The sequence below is a fragment of the Desmodus rotundus genome, chromosome 8 (genome assembly GCF_022682495.2).
Source record: "Desmodus rotundus isolate HL8 chromosome 8, HLdesRot8A.1, whole genome shotgun sequence".
NCBI lineage: Eukaryota > Metazoa > Chordata > Mammalia > Chiroptera > Phyllostomidae > Desmodus > Desmodus rotundus.
This window is the reverse complement of record NC_071394.1, coordinates 22,082,264-22,106,217: the sequence shown is the minus strand read 5'-3', so window position 1 is coordinate 22,106,217 and position 23,954 is coordinate 22,082,264. Positions and strand designations below refer to the sequence as shown.

Below are 23,954 nucleotides of genomic sequence, written 5' to 3'. Positions count from 1 at the left end.
GATGAAAAAATAAAATCCTGCCATGTTTGTCATAAAACTTGTTATATTACAACAGAAATGGAAATAAATTTCAAAGTTCAATCAAGTATGCTAATATTAATTGTGTATTTCAGTTTTTGAATAGATGGAATGCTTTGTAGGAGATGGTGAGCCTTCTGTTCTGATGCAAATAGATAAAATACACTCACATTATTTGTATCCCAAGAAGCCAATGTTCATAGGTCACCCAGCTTACTTACTTTGATGATCAATGAGTATATAAAGTCTCGTACATTTTAGTTATATGTAGTTTTCCCTTCCCTATTCCTATAGTCATCTGATGATAATATTCTATCATTAAAAAATATTTTGCAAAGCCTATGTGATTTATTACTCCAATGTAATCCATATTTAAGGTCTCATTCAATTACTTAATGAAGTGGGACAGAAAAGGAAATAAATAAGCATGCCTCAGTTGGAGTCCCAGATTTGATTCACTAGCTATATCAATGTGAGAAAGTCGTTCAAACTTTCTGACCTCCTGCTTGCTCTAAATGGTTTTCATAAAAATCATTTGTACATGAGAAAGCAGTTTGTGTAACATAAACAGCGTTATACATATAAACTATCATTATTGCTCTTTAAATATCAACAGTGTAATGCTATTAAAACAAATGAACTAAAACAGAAATAAGGTTGCATCGTATTTTTAAATTTATATTGCTAAAATAATTAAACAAAGAGGACACTAGACAGGTGGCTCTAATGCTTTGAAACCACGTAAGCAAACCAAAACGTAAGCCAGAGTCAATGCACTTGAATCCGACAACCAGTCACAGTCAACAAGCCTTTCCCAAATAAGGCGGCTCCTTCACCTATAGCCAAATAATTGCTTTGCTTCCGCATCTTCTCTACTAAAACCCTCCCCTCAGCTCCTGAGATAGAGCACTCCTAAGCAGTTTATTTAGGCACTGCCCAATGATAACAGATGCTTGCTGAAATAAGCTCTTGAAAATTTTAAGGTATCTCAGTTTAACAGGATTATCTCAGCTTTGTTTCCAGAAGTCAACTATACTGGGTTTCAGAATGCTAACTGGAATAACTGTTTTCACGGTTCAAAGCAGACCAAGAGATCAAATTCTGGTTATCAAAAATGATACTTTCACTAAACTGTAATAACAGGCTTGCGACAGCAATGATTAAGGGGCATTTTACTCATTTGTGTGCAGATAAGTATGATTCCACATAAATAGGTATGTCTTTGCCCATAGTAGGGTAGATAATATATATACTACTTGTATGTGTTCATGCACATATATGGACTATGTATATAAATGGAACAAGTCTTCATTGACTCATTATAAAATCATGCTGAATAAATAAACGAACGAACAAACTACACCTTCCTGATTAGTTCATTTGGGGTTTTCCTTCCTAGTGCCTGAATGCTCAAAACCTCTGCAGGTAGCATTACAGCTACAGTGCTGCCAGAGACAAAGTGAGACAGGTCCAAAATGTACATAAATGGTATCAATTTGACCCAAATGGTAGCATCAGTGTGTATTTTAATTTAAACACTGATTAAGTCCTTTGCCAGTCCTGTTACCATAAACACATACAAAACTAAATATACCAAACTTCATTTAATCAAAAGAAACATGCACAGCATGTCAGGCAGTCATTGTTGTTATTACCAATACACAAATGTACATGTTTTCCCAGTCCCCGTGCTGCAATGTGCTCTGTGTTTACGGAGTAAGCTAAAGGAAGAAAAACCTTCCCGGCTCACGAGTTTGCTGACTGGCCTCGAGGTGTACCTGGGTCTCCACATCTGTCAGCTTTCTGGTCTGTTCTGCGCTCTGAGAGAGGAGGCTGGTTCCTATCTCGAGCATGGTGGCCGTGTGGTTCTGAACTGCATTCTGCTGTATCTGGGCCATTTCCGACTTCATATTTTCCACAACGTAATTCTCAATCTGTAAGAGATGAAGAACAAAATATACTACATTATAAGCAAAGCCTCTCAGTTGGAGCATGTAATATTTACAATGACAAAACGAGACACAGCTGGCAAATCAGCCATCTGGCAGGGATCCTCTGCAACTCTGGGAGTTAGGGAAATTGAAGCAGAGAACACAGAAATCCAGTAGTTAACAAACTGCTAATATACTGATACATAGATGTAATCATCACAATCATAATAAAAATTTGTGCTTGGATAGTGCTTTCTTGTTTCGACATCATCTCATTTAACCCTCCGAGCAAAGATGTAAGAGATTTAGGCACAGATGGTCTCACTGTTCTTTTTATTTTATAGCTGAGGAAACAGAATAAGAGCAGGTCAATAATGAGCCCAGTGTCACCCAAAAAGAATGCAGCAGTTAGCGTTAGATAATATAAATCTAAATCTTGGTTCTCTGGTCTTTCCATTACACCGTATTGACCGCTCATCTTGGAAAAATCCAACTTTCTTCTTCCATTTCTATAATGAAAAATAAAGACCATGCTGTTAGGGGAATGGAATGAGGAGTGGGAAGAGGGCAGATGCCTAAATCACAAGTCTTTAAAGGAATATTAAGTATAGGCCACAGCACATGAAATGAGCTGCAGAGCCTTGGAGGTAGCTAAAACCATTCCCATTGCTCCTTCAGAAGCTCCAAAAGAAGGCACTGAAGGTAGCTAATAAAGCTGCATTTGCCCTTCTCACCTTGGGTAATATTTAGTCCTATTTATGGTGCCATCTTAGAGACTACTATGGTTATAAACTAAATGCTGTACCATAGGAGCCAAGAATTACTAAGGGACTTACTATGGGGGAGTCTGATAGGCATCTTGGAGAATACAGCTAAGCATATGCACTGCTTGAGAAACACAGAAGAAGCCTGCACCTCCCTGTCAGCACACTTCATTCCCCACCCTCCGACCAGCACGTAGTGACTACATTTTATTACCCAATTACACATATGGGGAAATTGCATCCCAGAGAAATCAGGTCCAAGGCCACACACCACAAAACAGCCAGACTTGGATCTGAGTGCTGAAGTCCTTAATTTTCATACCAACACTTTTAACCACTTGACAGCTCTGCCAAGTCCTGCTTCACAGGCTGAGTTCCAAATCATTAACAGCTATGTGATTTTTACTGGTTTAGTGACCCATAATATATCCATTACTTTATAATCCATAGTAACATTATTGTCATGTAACAAATATAGTCTAAAGCTAAATCCCCTTTGTGAAATTTTTGCAGCTTAGTTTCTAACACCGTCCGTCTGTTGCTTATTTCCATTTATCAAATATGAGTGAATCTGCCTCAAGCTAAAGATAAGGAAAGGTTAGAACCAAACTTATATTGTTCTTAAGGAATTCTTTTGTTCAAGTTCCACATAAGGTAACTTCCCTTCATCCTTTATTCCCAGATTAGAAGTAGGGGGGAAAATTTAACCTATAAAAATGTATTATAAAATAAATACAAAGTAGGTTAAAATAAACATCTGCAAATTATCTCTATAGAATGTAACATCCCTAAGCCAAATCTTGGCATTATTTTAATTGAACTAATACATTTAAACAACAATGGAAGGGTAAAGGAGGGTCGGTTAGAATATCCAACATCTGTTGATTTTGATTCCTCATTCTGTTCCCTGTTTTCCTAATAATACTCCTTAAATTTCTTTTGGGAAATTATCTTTTCCACCTTCAAAACAAGTGCTTCAGGTAGAGTTGTCCCGCCCTAGATTCAGAAGTGGGTACATGTTTGAGCCTGAACACCAGACACTTCTGCTCTTACTTCTCTTACTTAGAGTGAAGAGTTCACAAATAGAAGAAAATTGTAAGCCTCAGTTCTGGAATTTTACCCAACTATTTCACAAAAGAATTTCTTTTACCTCTGTTTATACACTTGTGACATGTATGCCTGACTGACAGCTCATCACAAAACCAGAGCCAGCCTAAGAATGAGGCCAACTCAGAAAGACAGATGATAGATAGACAGACAGACAGACAGTTGATATAGATGGAAGGATATCTTTAGAGCACCTGGATCCAGTCATATTTTGAGCCAGATCCACCCTTGGGCATTCCATTGTATAGTGTGTGATCTAATAATTTCCCCTTGAGCAGCCCACTTTTCTCTTTCATCACACTGACTTAGATTTCTAACACAAGCAAGAGTCTAGATTAATGCTTTTGATAGGTGTTTAACAAAGGAAGCCTCAGATAGGCAAACATTAGCAGTATGTTCTTTGCTTGTCCAGGGAATTGGGGGCTGTATATGAACACATATATTCCCAAATATAGCAGTTAAATCTCCATCATGGAGATAACTATCATTTATAGCTGCTATTTATCAATTGTTTAATCTGTGGCAGGCACTGAGATATATATGCATATATCTTACCTCAGTGCCTGCCACAAACTAAAATATATATAGTCCAGAAAGTACCAACAATATAATATGGAAAATAGAGACATTTATTGAAGAAGATACAAGATATAAGAAACATTGTACATAGAACAATGATACCCCAGTCTCCTTCAAAGTAGGCACCTTGGGACCTCACGCAGTTCTCCCAGCATCTCTTCCAGTGTTCAAAAACACTGCAAAATCCTTTGTTGGAATCACCATCAGCTGTCCCATTCTATTTTCCTGATCTCTTTGATGGTCTGAAATCTCTTTCCTTTCAAAGGCGATTTTAGTTTGGGGAAAAGCCAGAAGTTGGAAGGCAACAAATCTGGGGTCCAGGGGGACTGAATCACCTGGGTGATTTGATGTTTTGCCAAAAAACTCCAATAGATGTGAAGCATGACTGGGTAGGTTGTCATGATGAAGCTGCCAATCACCAGTTGCCCATAGCCACAGCTGTTTTCATTGCATTGCATCTCTTAACCAATGAAGAACATTGAGGTAGTACTCATTGTTGGGTCTGGTGGGATGTACTCATGATGGTCAACACCTTCCCAATCAAAAAACACAGTTAACATGGTCTTGATCTTGATGTGACTTTGCCATTCCTTCCTGGGCATAGAGAACCAAGCAACTTCCATTGGGACTTTGTTTTTGGATCATAGCCATAGACCCACGATTCATCTGCAGTTATGATCTTGAGGAAATCTAGTTCATTGCTAGTGGTTTGAATCAAGTCATTAGCAACTGCAACATGAAGTTCCTTCTGCTCTGGTAGCAGAAGCTGTGGAATGAATTTGGCCACAATGTATTTCGTGCCAAGATCCTGCATTAAAATCTCAGACACAGTAGATTTTGGAATCCCCAGATCAGCTTCTAGTTCTCGCACTGTCAGTCACCGATCTTTGTTGACTGCAGCTCATACATGGTCAACATTCTCAGGTGTTCTGCTTCTTACAGGCCTTCCAGAATGTGGATCACTTTCAACAGATTGTTGACTGTCTTTGAAGCATTTGTGCCACACTTTTATTTGTGCTTCACTAATTGCATCAACCCCAAAAGCCTTCTGAATCATCCAAATATTTTTTGTGGAATAATGTTCAAGTTTAACACAAAATTTGATGCAGATTCATTGCTCTACTCACTCAGTCATTTTGAATGTGATGGCCACACAGTACTGCCCCCACTGACTAGTACAGTGAAGTCACCATTGTTCATGCATGCGCATTCCAGTCCACTCTCCTTGGCTGCCAGGTTACATCGATGTTGTGCAAACCATTCTCATTATATTAACAATAGCTGGACTTTGCTGGACAGATCTCATTCAAATATATATAATCACTTTTTTGCAGACACATTATACGTGAAACTATTGATACTTAGCAAATTCACCGCTTGCTCAAAAAGAAACAAGAACTGAATCCTAAGTGCCAGCCCATGTTCTTAACCCCTAGCCTATTCAACTTGGCACTACTTAATTGCTCTATATATTTTATTATGTATCTCCTCAACCTTGCATGTTCATCAAAAAACTACATGAGAGTGTTTTAAAAATACAGATAAAGGCACCACACAGCAGAACTCTGAATCAGAATTTTCAAAGGAATATTACTAAGAAACTATATATCTTCAAAGGCTTCCAATTATAATTCTGATTCAGGCAAAGTTCAGTGCTTCTCAAGGTGTGGTCCACAGAATAACTGCCTGTATGAGAACTATTTGTAAACGGTCTGACATGAGATAAAGAACTTGTGCCAGAATGCAAATTAGTGTCACTAAGCACACTGTTGAGCTCATTTATACCATCTATCTATCTATCTATCTATCTATCTATCTATCTATCTATCATCTATCTATCTTTCAAAAACTTTTCCAATGAAGAAAGTGATGTTCTGACACTTTTAATTTACATTGTGGTGCAAGCTTCTTACATTGTTTGTAAAATTTCCTTGAGTGTAATTTAGTATTCTGGTAAGTCAGATTCCCTGTTTACAATTAAATTTCAAATAACAACTTGTTTTCCATGTAGATTTCTCTCCTGAGAAAGAATTCACTAATCAGTGAGCTTCAATTCAATGTGCTTAATAATTACACATCAATTTTTTTATGCTGTTGGTTGGTGGGAGTCAGTTCTCAGGGCTTGACTTGCTCTGGGTGTAATAATAAACATAGAGGCTCCATAGAGGACCACACTTCTTGTATAGGGTGACTACATCAAGGTTCAGTGGTTTTGTGACCCTACCTATGACAGGTTCTGTCTGTCTGTCTATCTATCTATCTATCTATCTATCTATCTATCTATCTATCTATCTATCTATCTATCCATCCATCCATCCATCCATCCATCCATCCATCCATCCTGTAATGTTGTGCTTTTTTAACCGTATAAGTTAACACCAGTAAAGCAAAATAACTGATTTATGCCAGCATTCATCACAAAGAACCTCCCAATCCTGCTGGTTCAGTGGTAGAAATAAAGTAGGTCTCCAACCTATACCAAAGTTCTCATTTGAGCTGCCATCATAACATGAATATAACTCTAGTTAATTATTTTTTAATGAAATGGAGCTGCTTTCTTTAAGAGTAACTGCCTCTTAATGCAAAAGATAATGGCACACTTAAGTAGCAAAACCCAGATGTAGCTGATTTAAAGGCTGAGGAGAGAGGCAGAAGTCAAATATACAATGTGTGATTAATAAGGAGGACTACTTTCATCTTATCTCTAAACATTCCTCTGTAGATGTATAACTATGAAATCCATCTTGATGTGCCATGTCAGCTGAGTTCAGGAAAGTTTTGCAACAAATTTGATTGTCTTCATGTATTACCTACTGGTTTTCAAAATGTTTACAGAATATGATAGCTACATCAAGTTTCAATATTTTATGTTTCTGAGATGTAAGTTTTAAGCTTAGAAGAACTGATGGATTATAAGGTAGGAGACTCCCAATCTGAATCATATAATTATCTGACTATACTGCCACTCTCAGTGTTTGACTCCAGAGTTTTGTAACTATTGGCAAAATACTTACTAATAGTATGCAGGATGTGATTTAAAATGAAATAATGAACAATACATGATGATTTTTAAGTAAGGAAATAATGTTACATTTCTAAAGTAATTCAGTGTTTACAAAGAGCTCTCATACACATTGACTGGATTTTTATACCAATCCCATAAGGGGACTCTTTTATGGTTTAAGAAATGGATGTCCAGAGACCTTAGGTGACTTGACAGAGATGAAAGAATAGATTCAAATCTATCCTCTGATATTCCACTAACCTCGGAGCTGTGGGAACTGCCCCCTTGATGGATTGGCTGGCTGGTTGATTGTCTAATTGATTGGTTAATTTCATTTTTTAGCTAGCTCATTCACAATTCATTTACTTATTCCTTTAAGGAAAACATGCATCATTAGAGGGTGATTACTTCAATCTGCTTCACCAAGCTAGAGACTAAGTTAATTCAAGGTGAGGTGAGAGGCTCTAAGGCCAAGATATGAAAAGTATATTTTTCCAGCACTTTTAATCTAACGGGTCATTAAAAATCCTTTCATCAGTTCCTACCATTTTTTCTTAGTATGTAGTTTACCATGCTTGTTTACTTATTTCCATTCTATTTCTATAAACCATTGTAAAATATACGAAAAGGAATAACAGTAACAACAATACACTAAGCCTTGGACTAAGGCTAGGTATATAACCAGATTTTACAAATATGTAGCTAATTGACTTCTTATAACAATCTAGGCACTGTATTCATTTTTCTCGTTTCACTGAGAAGGAAACAGGCTCGGGGAGGTTAAATCAATTGTGTATGATCACACAGTGAATCAGTGGAAGAGCTGGCATGTTGATTTGAAAGTAGCTACATGACCTTACAAGTTGTACTCCGTTCTAAAGGACTATCACCCATCATGCACAAGCACACTTTGAACAATGTCACAGACAGATTCTGGTGATACACAATATTCATGAAGGAAACACAAAGTGAAGGCCACAGAACTGATGAGGTGAAACTTGTTCAAAGATATAATTTCTTGTTCTTTAATCATTTTCATACTGATTGATGTCTATACTATCTTAGGCAATGTTATATATAGGTGATGAGAAAGCAAATATACAGTCAATCATATTACAAATAACATTATTAATTAGAAAACTAATATATTTAAGAAGTCAAGATTTTCATCCATTTGTAGTTCACTCATATATTGTTTGCCCATGTCTTCCGCCCAATGGCTAATAGAGAGTTAATGCTATCATTTTGTATTGTAGGAGAGTTTTAGAAGAACTCCTACTGGACCCTCAAAGTTCTTGCTGCTTCATGTTCATGAGAGCCAAAGTCTGTGTGAGATTATCACATGTCTTGCATGTGAAATGCATTCTCTAACATTTCACTTCAGGGGTTCTCTTAAATAACAGCATATCTTAAAGTACAAAGAACAGAATTTCTCCATGCAATTCTTAAGAAAAGAACATTTTAAGCCCTATAAAAATTTCCAAAGGCATTGTTCACTTCAAATATGTTGTAGATTATGCAGACTCTCGTTGAATGCTGGTGCATGTGGTATTACTCAGATACAGCAAAACAGCCATGAAATACAGTAACAGGGTAAATATGAGAGAACAATAAAAAGGTAAAAAAATGCAAAAAATGCCTTATCACTGTTTCATAAATCAGTGACAATATTGAAACACTAGGCTTATGGTTTTATAATAAAAATGGCTGAGGCTAAATATATTATTTGCAGGAATTTCTATTATTGGATCCCCCAGTATACTGTTTCTTCTACCAAAAGAATAAGTACAATTGTCTCTTTGAACAACAGATCTGTTTATCTGACATTTAAAATAGTTTCTATACTGATATGCGTGATGCGAATCCCATTTCTTATTTTGGAATATGAAGGAACACTTACTATTTATACAAGAAAGAAATGTTAGAATAAGTGAGTTGGAAGAGACATTAAATATTATAAGCTCCAAGGATCTCGTTTTATAGACATAGTGACTGAGGTTCAGAGAGGTGATAGAAAACAAGGTGAAAGAACTAATTAATGGCAGATGTTGGTGTATGGCCACTCAGTGTGTGGGGAACTCAGACTTACATTAGCATACTGAGCCAACAACAATGGCTGCTAGTATTGCTGGCCCACCTCACATTTCCTTCCCAATTTCTTGCTTTTCCTTACTACTTGCTTTACTTCTAATGACTCCTCACTTGAAGCTCCCTTTTCACAATACCAATTCATCACCCTCAGTTTTGGGGGTGTTGACTTTGCTTCCTGCGCTCTATCCTTGCTTCCCAGCACTTCCCAGCTGCTCAATGACTCTCAGTCATTGAGCGTCAGCAGAACCCCCACCCAGATTCTATTCTTTCTATGTATCACCCACAGGGTGGCAACAGACCAGGACCAGACTCTGAAATTAGTTCATGCCTATCAACCCTGCATCAGTTCAATTTAGTCCTAGCAAATATGGGGAAAATGCATCCTAAACCGGGTGCCAGATAGTACAAGTTCAAAGAGTTGTCTTGTAGAAAACAGAAAACATATAAACGGGTCATGTCAAAAGAACTGGTGAATACTGGAATGAAGTTTACCTTTGATTACATTTCTTCCTGCACATATTCTTATCTCTGTTTGACAGGGAGCAGCTCTCAGTGACTGACATTAATAATGTGAGGGGATGTTTGTTACATCACTCCCGTTGAGGCATATGGCAAAGCTAAGCTATCAAGGGCACACGCGAAAATCCCATATAAACAGAATCTTCTGAAATCATCTTTCGTGGTTATGATTCTTTTTAGCCCACTTTTTTTGGCAATCATTTTGCTTGGTTATGACTCTTTTAAGACCACATTTCTGTGGCTTCTGAAAGTTGCCCATCACATATAGTGTCCCAGATTTGGGCCAGGACCCAAGAAAGTCATTCTCTCTTCATATAAACAACAGAGGTATTTTCTGTGTCAAAACACATTTTACTAGCCTGGCACCTATTTTACACCCACATTCTCACACCCAGAAAAAGTCAGAGTCATGAAAATTTGAAAGTATTTCTAAGTGTCTGCTTAATTTTTTCCTTTACACTTTTAAAAGGCAGATGGTATATAAAAAGCACACTCAGCCAGGAGCCAGGTTATCTGGATTCTAATCTAGGTACTCTTGTTGATCTACTCCATGAACTCGAGCAAGTCACTTAGGCAATTTTGGTGTCAGATCTTCATCTACAAAATGAAGGGCTGGATTAGGCTATTTATAATGTTTCTCTTAAAGCTCTCAAATTACTTGATTAAAACCCTCCTTTATAAAAGTACAGGAGTCCACCAAATTTTTATTTTTATTTATTATAGAAAATTAAAACATGGATGCCCATGTCTATAAAATATATAATACTCATATATATCCTTAATGGCAGTTAGGAAACAATGATATAGGAACACAGTAGAAAAAGCCCTGGATCAACTCTCTAGAGCAGACACATCTGTTTTAAGATAAAGAGCTCAAATTTCTGATTCCCTTAATCCCCAGGCACCATTCTGTCCAAAATATATTCCTTGTCATTCATCAGCACAACCTGGCTTTTTTCCTATGTTGCTTGTATCAGTGAATGGCACCTCCACGAACTACCCATTCATCCCAGCCACAGGGGTCACCCTGACTCCTCCATTCCTCCATTTTCTACATTCAGTCAACACCATACTGTGTACTTCTGCTTCCTGACAGGTGCCTAGACCCATCCCTCCCCAACCGCTTCCCTTTCTCCCTGCCACATTTCTTTCTCTTCACTGGTACTGACTTAGGTCAGACTCTCCTCATTTTTCTTCTGGATTTGTTAATGGCTCCATAACTGGTCTCTTGACTCCAGACTTGCTTCCTCCAATCCGTCATCCATGGCATAATCAGAGGGATCTATTTGAAACATAAATATGGCCTCATCATGCCATTGCTTAAACTCTTTCAGTAGCTTCCACTACCTGCAGATAAAGCCACAACTTCTTACTCAGCATAGAAGAATCTTTATAATGTGGACTCAGCTTCCCTCTCCCTACTTGTACCTTATGCTTCAGACGTACCAAATTATTTGCATTTTTCCAGACACATTTTCTTGTTTCCGTGCTTTCACACATGACTTCGCTTTGACTTTAGTGGTCCTTTTCTACCTCATCCGCCCTTTTCCTAGGCTAGGTCCTATTTTTTAATATTCAGTTCAAGCTTTTTCTCAACAAAACTTTTCTTAACCACCCTCTCACAAAGCCAAAGGTATGCAGGATTGAGGGTGGGAGGTAGGGGTGGGTGGGGTGGGGGAGACTGGTGAGTGGAAAATAGAGACAACTGTACTTGAACAATAAAAAATTAAAATTAAAAAAAACTCTCTATAAGTACTCTTGCTTTGTACTTCCTGTGTCTCTCTTTTTTTTCACCACCCCAGTATGCCATTAGCTCCTTGAAGGCAAGTACTATCTTGTTAACCTTAGTGTCACTAAGTGCCTGGCACATGTGGTTCCTCAGTAATATTTATTTATTTACTTATTTATTATTTACTTAGATAATAAGGTAGGAATTACTGAAATTCTTTTTTAAAATTATTTTATTGTTGTTCAAATACTCCTGACTGCATTTCCCCCACCACTCCCCCCCACTCCAGCCATCCCCACTTCCCTCTCTTGATTCTACCCCCCCTTGGTTTTGTCCACGTGTCCTTTATAGTCCTTCCTGTAAACCCTTCCCCACCTTCCCCCCATTATCCCCACCCACCTCTCCTCTGGTTACTGTCAGATTGTTCTTAATGTCAATGTCTCTGGTTATATTTTGCTTGCTTGTTTGTTTTGTTGATTAGGTTCCACTTAAAGGTGAGATCATATGGTACTTGTCTTTCTCTACCTGGCTTATTTCACTTAACATAATGCTCTCCAGTTTCATCCATGCTGTCACAAAGGGTAGGAGTTCCTTCCTTCTTTCTGCTGCGTAGTATTCCATCATGTAAATGTACCATAGTTTTTTGATCCACTCATTTACTGATGGGCACTTAGGTTGCTTCTGGCACTTGACTATTGTAAATCGTGCTAATATGAACATTGAGGTGCGTAGGTTCTTATGGATTGGTATTTCAGAGTTTTTAGGATCTAATCCCAGCAGCGGATATATAGATAAATAAATTAATTCACAAATGAATAAACTGTCCATGAAAATACTAACAGTCTCCAATTGTGAGCTTAGCTTAGTGACATTTGTTCCTGCAAATACAGGTTGTCGTATTACCAATTATTAATGATGTCATTTTGGGTGTCAATGGAAAAAATTAAATGACACAAAAGTAAACAGGCACGAACATACACATCCTCACTTACTGGACCACCATCTTATCTTATTGTATCTTCCCTACTTCTCTTTCCCCACTCATCTCTCTTATGGGTAATTATTTAAATTAAGTAAAAGCCAACAAACACACGGAAGCTAGTCATGTTTTCATCACTGTGCTACAAAACTTCAGCAAAAGCACGGCTATAACTTGGTTCTGACAGTCGAGACTGCTTGTACTGCATGTGTATCACAAGTGCTAGAATGAAGGTTCAGATGTCCCGCCTGCTCGTCTGTGCCTGACTGGGCAGGATGCAGGAAAGAATCAATCCTCTAAATGAGCAAATAAAGGAAGTCTTCCCAGAGGAAGTCCCACATAAGTAGAGCATAGAGGGCATACATTTCTTAGGTCTGCCTTAACACACAAAAATGTGGCCTGGAAAACCTGGAGGGGTGAGGGTAGGCCCGGAAGGAAGCTGGCAGACTATGACAGCATACAGGGGCTGTGCTTGCTGAGACAAGATGAGTTTCCTGACCACTTCCCAGAATGTGCTGTTCAGGAAATTGAGACATAAATCAGTGAGAAACAAGGGCATGTCATTGAGGCCATAAACACAAGGCTATCAAATTTTTAATATGAAATTCATATAAAATCGTTAGGTAGATAATTTCTTGAACATATTTTCAAAACACTATGCATAACATTCACCACCCTTTAATAACACATGCAAGTGTGTGTCTGTATGTACTCACTTGTAAATGTATGCTCTCACACACAAATATTCCCATATTCCTAAACCATGTGTCCCAGGTTTTCTATTCACACCTGTGATTTTGTTCATTTTCTTGTAGTTTATTTCATTAAAGTTCCATTTAAAATAACCAATGCATCACTTTCCTCTGGATGGAGGTGTATTTTATGTCAAACTTAATCACTATAGATCAGCAATGTTCAAACTTTTCATCTCATGGCACACATACTCACTAATATTCTGCAACACACCAAAAAATATATTTTTGCCAATATGACAAAAATAGGTATAATTTTGATTCATTCACATCAGATGGCTATTGTCTTGGTGGTTGTCATATTTCATTTGACAGTCTAAGGGAAAAGAGATCAGTCCTCCTGACTAAATAGTCACGTGTTGCATGCTTTAACAATTCTTGTGGCACATGGGTTGAAAATCGTTGCTCTAGATAATGCCTGTTAAATAGTATCTGCCTAACAACTGAGCAACCTTTTCCCAAAATTCAGAATTTATACTCTGATGACAGAAAAATTGGGAGAAGAACAAAGCAACTCTGTACATATTGTTTTTACATCAATGAAAGTAATAGTTTTTGAATAAAAGATAATTGTTTGCAATAGAAAAATGGAAACATATCTTCCTTTAATTTAATGATTTTTAGTTTCTTGCTTATCTTCTGAAGTGAAATTTAACCCCTGAATGCTACATATAAATACATGTATATTTCTGGGGCAGAAAGAAAGAAAAGGAAGGAAGGAAGGAAGGAAGGAAGGAAGGAACCTTTGACGTTTGAACTAGAGACCACCCCAGCAGACAGTAGGTTGTGTGGGTTTGATGCAGTAAAAGAGACTCTCCACGGGATAATTTTAAGAAACATCTTTGCAAACTACTTTTTTTTCCTCATATGACAAATGGCAGTGATGCAATGAGTAGCTTATGATGTTCAGCTTTTAAAGAAAACCCCGTACACTAAATGAAACACTGTAGAGGAATCGTGCAATTTAAATACTCATCAGATGATACAAGGTACTCAGTTACAGAAACTCAGAGCCTTTATAATTAAGGGATTTATAGATTTTTCAGGAATACCATTACTACATAGAAAATTGCCATCACTGTACTCTGGTATTTCCTATGAAATTGCAAGGTATTAGCACTTCAAATCTAACCTCATCTTCCCCCCAAACCCCTCCATTCAACATTCTTACTTTTTAGATTATTACTTTTCTATATAGGCTGCTTCTTTTCATGAACTAAAGTTGCTCTATTAGTCTTCCTTCTCTTCTGTAATATCTCTAAAAGACATGGTTGCTTTTTAAAAATTAACTTTCTTTCATTTGCTTACGTAGGGCAAAATTCACAGTAAAAATGTGTGTGTGTGTGTTCATTCTCTACAATATGGGATTGCTCAACAGAACACACAGAAGTTTGTACACGCATAAAACTGTCAATGTCATTGTATAATAAACATTCCAAAGCATTATGTGTGAGGTCTAACTAATTTTTCCTGATGAATAATATTTGTTGAGTAGTTATTATTTAAATTACCCTTTGTCCAACTACTAGGAAGATTACTAGGATGAAAATAGTCACTCAAAGCATAAAGAAGGGATAATGATTGCTGACACCCTATAAATGAAATGAAATCCCTGTTCTTCCTCACTTTGATCAAAGGACTACAAACACCACGGGGCATTGTTTCTTCTTTCACAAAGACCATTTTGGTACCCTGGAGATCCTTGTTACATCTCAAGTACTATTAGAAGAGGGCCCAAATTAACATTACAATGAATTAGTCTCTTAGAATTAACCACACACCATAAGACAGAATGAAACTAAGCATGAATGCTGAAATACCTCTCCCACTACCACTTGTATGGACAAAGGGATTTTGTAAAAGTCCATTTTGAAGAGTCACTAATCTAGTTTTGGGAGCTGTACAAAAGCTCACAGGGCTTCTTCTGATTTCCTCCCCATACCCAACAAGCAATGACCCCTCAAAACCTCATATTTTTCACTAACTGAAAGAAGACTGTTCTAATGTTTTGGAAAGTCTAAATCTTAGAAATATTTTTAAAATCATGAAACATTGATAATAGACACTATGACACTACCATTAAAGATTTAGCAGATGTCATCTTTGACACATTTGCTTTGAACTTGTTCATTTTTATTAAGAAATAAAATGTAGCATAAATGACCAAAGCACCCCCCCTACATGCACACCACAATTAACCATTATCCTGAAGCTGATGTGGACTTAGGCCACAGAGGTATATACCAAAAATAATAGAGTATACTATTTAGTATATTTTAAAAATTTACAAAAACATTATTTTATTGCAGTAATTTTCGATATTTTTCATCTCATGGCATACTTAAACTAATTACTAAAATTCAGCAGCGCACCAAAAAATATAATTAATTTTTTTGCCAATCTGACACATAAAAAAATAGGTATGATTTTGATTTAGTCACACCAGATGGCTATAGTTGTATTGGTTACGGTAATATTTTTATCTGAAAATCTAAGGAAAATGAGGTCAGTACCCTGACTAAAGAGTAAGGCATTGCATGTATCAAAACCTCTTGCAGCACCCCAGAGTGCCGTGGCACACGGGGCGAAAATCGCTGCCTTACTGTACGATTCCTTCAACTCTTTCATTTTTTAAATCAACAACTATGTTTTTGAGACTTAGAAGTTTTAGCAGTAGAGTTTTATTATGAATTATGGGATAGAGTTAGTCAAGTTAACTGCTAGTAAAATAGTCTTGTACCCAAAGGCCTGACTTACTCTGTAGGGAAGAGTACAGACTAGTACAGACCCCTTACGCAGAGTTGTGGTTCTGTCGCAACAGGAACAAATTGTTCCTCGGCCTCCCATGAAGCCCCTAGGAATTCTCTTCTTTAAGGAGGATGGCTTTGTGATGAATCTTCCCCCATTTATGGACTGTACCTCAAAAATCCATGAATAATGTTTATCTTTGGCAAATAGTTACCTCCCAAAATAAATTGGGAGAGCAATTAGGGGGTTGAGAAAGAAAGAAACAAGAAAACAGTTAATGACGCTAAAAATGAATTCCATCATCCTTCTTATAAATTACTATGTTCATATTTTAAAATAACCATGACCGCAATTATAAAGACAGCCCTTTCAACTTCCTAGACAGCATTCCACTGAACAGATTGTGTAGTCTAGATTCTAACATTCAAAGTGACTAAAAAGTACTAGCTTTACACGGCTTAAAAAAACCTTTCTGCTCAACATAATAAGTAGTATACCAAATGAGAGATTTAGTACATTCTCAATTATGGGTCTGACACATTTGCATGCATTGGAAAAAAGAAAAGAAAAAACACTGAATTGTGAACAGTGGCTATCTCTGACTGATGGGAATACAGGTGAATTTTATTTTTTTCTTGAAATGATTAGAAATTTTGTACTTTCGTTAAGAAAAAATAAGAATTCAATTTTATATTCAGAAAGAAACATAAAGCATGAAAGAAAAACAGAAATGTGCTTTGAATGCAACCACTAAGCGGGAACTTACAAACTTCTGGCATTTCGTGGCAGCTGGTGGGAGCAGACCTGGGAACCACCATGGGGCTCACAGATGTGCGCCACTGGCCCTGTTGTGTTTCTTAGCCAGAGCTGTCCCATTTGTGGAATCTGTAACAATAGCCATTATTTACTGAGCACTTCCTATGTGTCAGCCAATGAGTTAAGGTTTCTATATACTTCCTTAAATTATTCCTCACAGCAGCCCTTTAAAGGAATAGATAGTGTTTCTATCTGACACCAATGAAATGGCAGACATTCTGAGCAATCAAGTAATGTGATCAGGGTCACCAAGCCCAATGCTGGAGCTGGTATTCAAACTTAAGTCTGCCTGATGCCCAAGTACATTCTCTTTCCACTTCAGTCAGCATCAGCTCCTTGGTTATTGCAAGGATCACAAGCAGGCCATTCCTTGCCCAGATCTGGTCAGTGGAAGTGTTTTTGTTTGATTAGCGTGTTATTTTTTAAGTAGTGTCAAGCCTTTAGCCAGGAAGCACGGTCTCCAATTAGCCACTGCCCCTACCTCTCTGAGACATAAGACTCCTGGACCTTTTAGTTATTAAGATAAGCTGCCCTAGTAAAAGACTCTGAGTTGCCACCAGTTGGGTGGGTGTGTTGGGGGAATAAAGGCACTAACATTTGACCATCACTTTCCAATGTTAAAAGAAACAACCCTCTTCATTCATTTGTCCCCCTCCCCTCCTTAAATACAATGAAAAACCCCCTTCACCACTATCATTCTCAGGAATATTAAAGGAATGATTGGGTCAATAAGGAGTGGACCCTTTGAGGCCTTCCTAAACCAAGCATAAATTATTTTACACTATGACAAGGTGACTTATTCGTTCCTCAGCTCCATGATGATGTGCTATTTATGGCCTCATTAATTATCCTTGCTGAAAAGTATGAGTATTTTCTTTCATTTACTCAACCAGAACAGCGATACCATCTTTGTATGGCATATGGGTTAGTATCATGCTTGTTTTCCTATTCATTACAACATCACACCTTCAAATAAAATGTCAAGTAAATACGCTAATGTTCATATATACACTGAAAACTTTTTCTCATAGTGTACTCTAATATTATGATATTTAAAAAAGCTTACCAAAAACTTTTCATCAATAATCCTCAAACAACCCCTCATTCTTTTGGAAATAAATGTTTTCTAGGTTACTAAATTAAAACATGCTAAACTACATCTAAATTGAAATGACTGAACTGAAATAAGTTTTGCTCAAAAATTTTTCATTGTTAAAAGATGTACTTACAGATAAACATACTTACAGAAATGTTGAAGATTCATATATTTATATAGAATACATATATGTGATAAAGTAGTAGACCATAATTGCTTCCCTTTGGAAATGCCATGATTTATCAAGTAAGTGTAAGATCACAGAATAGATTAGATACCGACAAAGATATACAGGCACATACACAGATGTGGGTGTGTAATTATGTATGTTTATGTAATATATACATTTATATACCTTTTATATGATAAACATAGTTCAGTAAACATCTACTGAGTCATTTTTATATGTTTTCTATGTTAACACGCCTTGTGTCATGGAGGTATAAAAATGCAAAAGATATAGTTCTTGCCTAGTCCCTTTCTATTGGGAAAGACAAGTATATAAACAGACAACATTATAATGTGGTAACAGTTAGAATAGAAATAGTTTGTACAGATTGTGAAACATATACCTCAAGTTGATGAAATCCATGAGAATTTTATTCCATATACTCAGAGAGAAGAAAGAAAGAGTTTGGAAGATCATCTCCGTTAACTCAATGTGACTGAGCACAGACGTAATTCGGAGAAAGCACATGCTTAATCAGCCTCTTTTCTGCACTGATGTGCACCCCCACCCAGGACTGGTTACTTTCAAAATTCAGCTTCATCACAACTATTTCCATATTAAAATTATATCAGCATCATTATTTCCAGTAAACCACAAAGCCCAAACATTATATATGCTAGGATTTCACCTCCTTATTACATTCTTGACTTCTGAAAGCCAAGGGTTCTCATGCCGTAGCATGAAATATCTTATATTAAAAAGTCAACTGAATTTGCTGGCAAAGCACCATCATAGCAGGAAATCACACTTGTTTTCTCACAACTTTTTCATCTGTAAAAAAAGTAGAGTCAGAGATAATAGGTAATTTCCCCAAAGATACACAGTTAAATAGGGCTAACAGCAGAACCAGAATTCAAGACACTAGCCTTGCCCAGTTCAGACTTAATGACTGTGCTAATGATATACTCCATGCCTGTCAGCCGAGTTGTAAGGGTCTCCCATATCAAAAATTGAGATTCCTCATGGTCTACCTGGTTTCCTCCAAAGTGGGGGAAAGGTCTTGGCAACTGTGCAGAGGCAGGTGGAATCCTGAGGAATGGTGGGCTATCTTTAGTGTAGTGTCGTGGAGAGCTCCCAGAATGTGTCATCAGGAGATCTGAGTGATTTGTTTTTTCACTTATCAGCCATGTGAACTTCACAGTATTTCACCTGAGATAAATATTTCTCATCAGTAGAATCATCTTGTTAATTGTACCTGTTCTAGGTATTTCATAAGTTTGTTGTAATACTCAAATGAAATGTGTGTGGAAACATTGGGACAGCTATAAGATGCTATGCAAATGTCAGATACTTTCATGTTGGTCTGGAGCCAAAGTGGGAGAAGCAGTTTTAAAATCTATTAGAAGTGAGAATTCTCTGGTATAAATATAAATACACAATGAGAAGGCAATTAACAGTTAAAGTTACTCATTATATTATTTCTTTTACCAAATTTAAACGTATAGGCACATGAGAAGAAGCAGAGCACGGGATGGAAGAGGAAGCTTGGACTCCCACAGCGTTGGACTGGCAGGTAACTGTATGATGCTGAGTGAGCTGCTTTCCCTCTCTGTGTTCCAGCTTCTGCGTCTAGAAAATGGGAATAATAATGTACCTACATCATAGTATTGTTTGAGGACTAAAAACAAAAATCATGAACATACCTACACTGAAAAATAAAGTAAGCTTCTAGTAAGAAAAAAAAAAACAGGGTTTGAACTTCCTCATTGGCTGTGGAAATATGAGGTGTTGTGGGACAGTAAAATACACATTAATGAGCGATTTATTCTTAGAGGCCTATCTTCCTAACGTTTACCAGCATTGTGACTATGAAGAAGTCACTTAACTCTTCTGAGCCTTGGTGTCCTCATCTGTAAAGTAAATGTAGTAATACTTACGTCAAAGCAGTTTTGTAAAGTTAAAATAAAACCATTTTGTAAACATAGCCATACAAAGATAAAAGATTTATTATAGCGTATGTTGAGCCGTAATACTACTTGCCCGTGTCATGCTAAAAAGTTTTTCAAATCTTCAGTCTTAAAGAATTGTATCTTTCCTGTTTACACTAACTCGGTAATCTATGTACTATAGGGTGGCCAAAATGTCTGGGAACAGATAATAATGTTTTATTGTATTTTAATTTAATGTCAGAAACCATTTATTATACACATTCACTAATTCTTCCAGACTTTATGGCCGCAGAGTATAAAAAAAAAAACGTCTTGTACAACATGTGCTAGTTGTTTTAAACCTTCAGAGGGAACATTCCCCTTGAGCAATTTTAACACAGAAATATCTATAATTATTATTTTGATGATGATTAGACTCTGAATTGCTAAGCCAGCAATGAATAAAGTGAGAGACAGCAATGAATAAAATTCCCAGATGTCTTTCATAAAAATACTGTGGGGTGGGGAGTGGAGAGCAGGATTGGAGGAAGACTGTAAGAAGGGAAAAACAGTCTTAAAAAAAAACATTTTAAACATTTATAGTTAAATACAACTAGCTGAACATGTGACTTAAAAGCTGATAAATTAAAGTATAAAAGTAGTCACATTATAAAAGTATTCATCACTTAAGATAACAGGAATTTGGAAATTAACAATATTGCAAGTGTTTCAGATTCATTTTGTTTTTTGATAAAATGACCGATAAATTGAAGATGAAGCATTTCAAGGCACTGACAATAATTATCAATAAAAATTTAAGACAAAGCAAATATGACATTGAAACATTAAAGAGAGAATCTTACATGGTTTACTACTGGACATTTGGCAAACTTGGCAGTGAAAGGCCGCAGATGGTTCTTTCTTTCATGAGAATCGGTGCCTCTTTTGAGAAAGATTGATGTTTAGAATTTCATAAACCTCAGGGGCTTAGCACTTCTTTATTTAACCACACAACTAAAAAAAATCCTTGTGGTTGCCTGCTATATAAAAGATTCCAAACAATTAAGTCCATTGAGATTTCTGAGCTTCCCGTGATGTTTACCATTAATGCATTTGCAACCACCTAACTACTGGGCAGGGAGCAATGAGCCTTGTCTTGTCCTTGCCTGGTGCGCAGCTAATGACACAACACAGGCAGGTCACGGCTCTGTGCGTACTGGGATTTCATCTTTAAATGGGATTCTACACAGAAAGAGGCTCTCCAACAAGGAGGCATTAAAATACTCCGCAACTTCCAAAACATTTAGGGAGGCATAATCACCAGAACAGAATAAGGTTTGTTCTCCTCTGAAGAAAACACAAATGTAACGAAGTCTGTTTCAAGTGGTGGCTCTCTCTTTTCCATTATTACTGTGACCCAAAGAAGAACAGTTTTAATCAGGACAAGAAACATACGCCCCCGGCCCCTGCACACCAGCTTATATGTGCACACAAATACAAAAGTTTTACCCAGCAACATTTGCTCCACTGACACAGTAAAGAAAACCCAGGTCTTGACCCTCTGGGGCTTTGATATTTCATTTCATTTGTACGAGAAGATTGGACTCAACCAATTTGTGAGTAGCAGACCTTACTAAGGTCATTAAGTTCATTTCAGAACACTGGATTGGAAACTATATTGGGTTCCTGAACCCAAGTCCAATGGCCAAGAAGCAATTCTCATTCAGCAGCAGGGTGTCCAAGACTTTGACTCAGTTCTGACACTATCTACCAGGAGATAGATAGCATCAGGTTCCACAGCGTAGGATTCAGACCTACAAGATTACTCCCCCAAACACACACACACTTCATATGCCAGTCACAGTCCCAGGCTCTTTGTGCTTCCGACCAACTGGTTAAAGATTGGAGGTTCCCATGACCCCCTTGAACTCAGAATGCCAATCTCAAGTCCAGGTTGTCACCTGCAGTTCTGACCAACTAGTATAAATCAGTGTCCATGTAAGAAATGCCCAAACCTGTGGAGACAAACTGATGAACATTACTGGGAAGCAAAATCTCAATGGATTGAGAAGATGCTGCAGAGAATAGCAGTTTAGCAGCTTATTCTATACATTAGGAAAAAAGGGGGAGCCATAGGAGGTTTACATGAAATCCATTGGTGGTAGATGAAGGGGGCAGGAGCAGAAAAGTGGGGAAATCTCTGGGATTGGATAAATAGTTAAATGGAAAGACAATTTTATACTGCTGGGCACAGGATAGTAAATAATTAACATTTCCAGCACAGAGGGATGGTATTTGGGGAATGAGATAATAACAACCAGTGGGTCTGTTGTCTCCAGCTCTGGTGCTGTGTTGTGCCCTGAGGGGTCTGGAAAAAAACATTGCTCTGACATTTCAAAGGTATATTATCTCAGATGCAAAAAGACAATAGACAGTCTCACTTAAGGTCAAGGAAGCTACAAGCCTAGGATGTGACCACTCACCACGACCTACTTTCAGTTAGGAATTTTTATGACCAGCATCCTACTTGGTTACTTTTGGTTTCTGGGTCTCTGAGTTTGTGAGGCCTGCCATGAAGGTCTCCCCTGAGCTTGTCAGTTTAGTATATAGCACCATTTTCATCCATAAAAAGGGTTCGCACAACCTCTTCCTTGGGTTCAATTAACTAGTTAGAGCCGCTCACAGAACTCAGAGAAATATGTTACTTACTAGATTGCTGCTTTTTGTAAAACGATGTAACTCAGAAGCAGTCAGATGGAAAAGATGCATAGGGCAAGGTATGTGGGAAGGGGTGTATAGCTTCTGTGCCCCCTCAGAGTGTACCCCTCTTCCCAAACCTCCACAAGTTCACTAACCCAGAAGCTCTCCAAATTCTATCCTCTTAGGTTTTTTTGGAGGCTTCATTATGTGGCCATGGGCGATTAAATCATTGGCCATCAGGGACTGTTGTAATCTTTAGCCTCTCCCCCCTTCCTGGAGGGCGTGGTGGTGGTATTGAAAGTTTCAGCTAATCACGTGGGTGGCTCTCCTGGAAACCAGCCCCCACCCCAGGTGCTTCAAAGTCACTTCATTCACATAAGAAAAGGCATCTTTATCACTGTCAACACTTGGGAATCCAAGAGTTCAAGGCCCCAAGGGCCAGGAATTGTGAAAAAAAACCAAATATATTTTGGCCATCTGAATGACCAAATATACATTTCTTATAAATCACAGTATTGCAGAAGCTGATATTCATAACTACTAATTATGTTCTCACTATGTGTGAAGCAATGTGCTGAATAGTTTGTTTACATCATAGCATTTAGTCCTTAAAACAACCTTTGGAGATGAATGCTGTTATATCTATTTCATAAACAAGACGCCTGAGGTTAGAACCTGGCTTCAGCTGTGCAGCAAGGGGGTGGAAGAGCAGGGACTATACGTCAGTCTTCCTCGGAATTATCCTCTTTATACACTACCACCAAAAAAGCCCAAAGTTGATATTTCAGAACAGACTAGACAGAATTGTGACTAGATTAACACAAAAAGCTATTTGTATACAACAAATAAATTGGCAGAACCTAATATGTTTATATTTTTAAATCATCGAACATATGTACTATAAACTCAATATAGTTCTCACAACGTGGGTTCACTTTTTTTTCCAACAAAGTTTGTTGTCATTTTTTTAAGGGACCAGTTGTAGAGCTTCTCTGTGTTTTGATCTATAGAGACATTTCAATAG

General features: G+C 37.4%; 1 protein-coding gene across 2 annotated transcripts in view; it reads right to left on the bottom strand.

Annotated features, from left to right (window-relative positions):
* ANGPT1 (angiopoietin 1) overlaps positions 1 to 23,954 on the bottom strand; it is a 243,009-nt gene that overhangs the window by 96,253 nt on the left and 122,802 nt on the right. For both annotated transcript variants that reach the window (XM_024572233.3, XM_024572232.3), the window contains exon 2: positions 1,797 to 1,952. In XM_024572233.3, the coding sequence (XP_024428001.1) occupies positions 1,797 to 1,952 (156 nt within the window). The remainder of the gene's footprint in view (positions 1 to 1,796; positions 1,953 to 23,954) is intronic.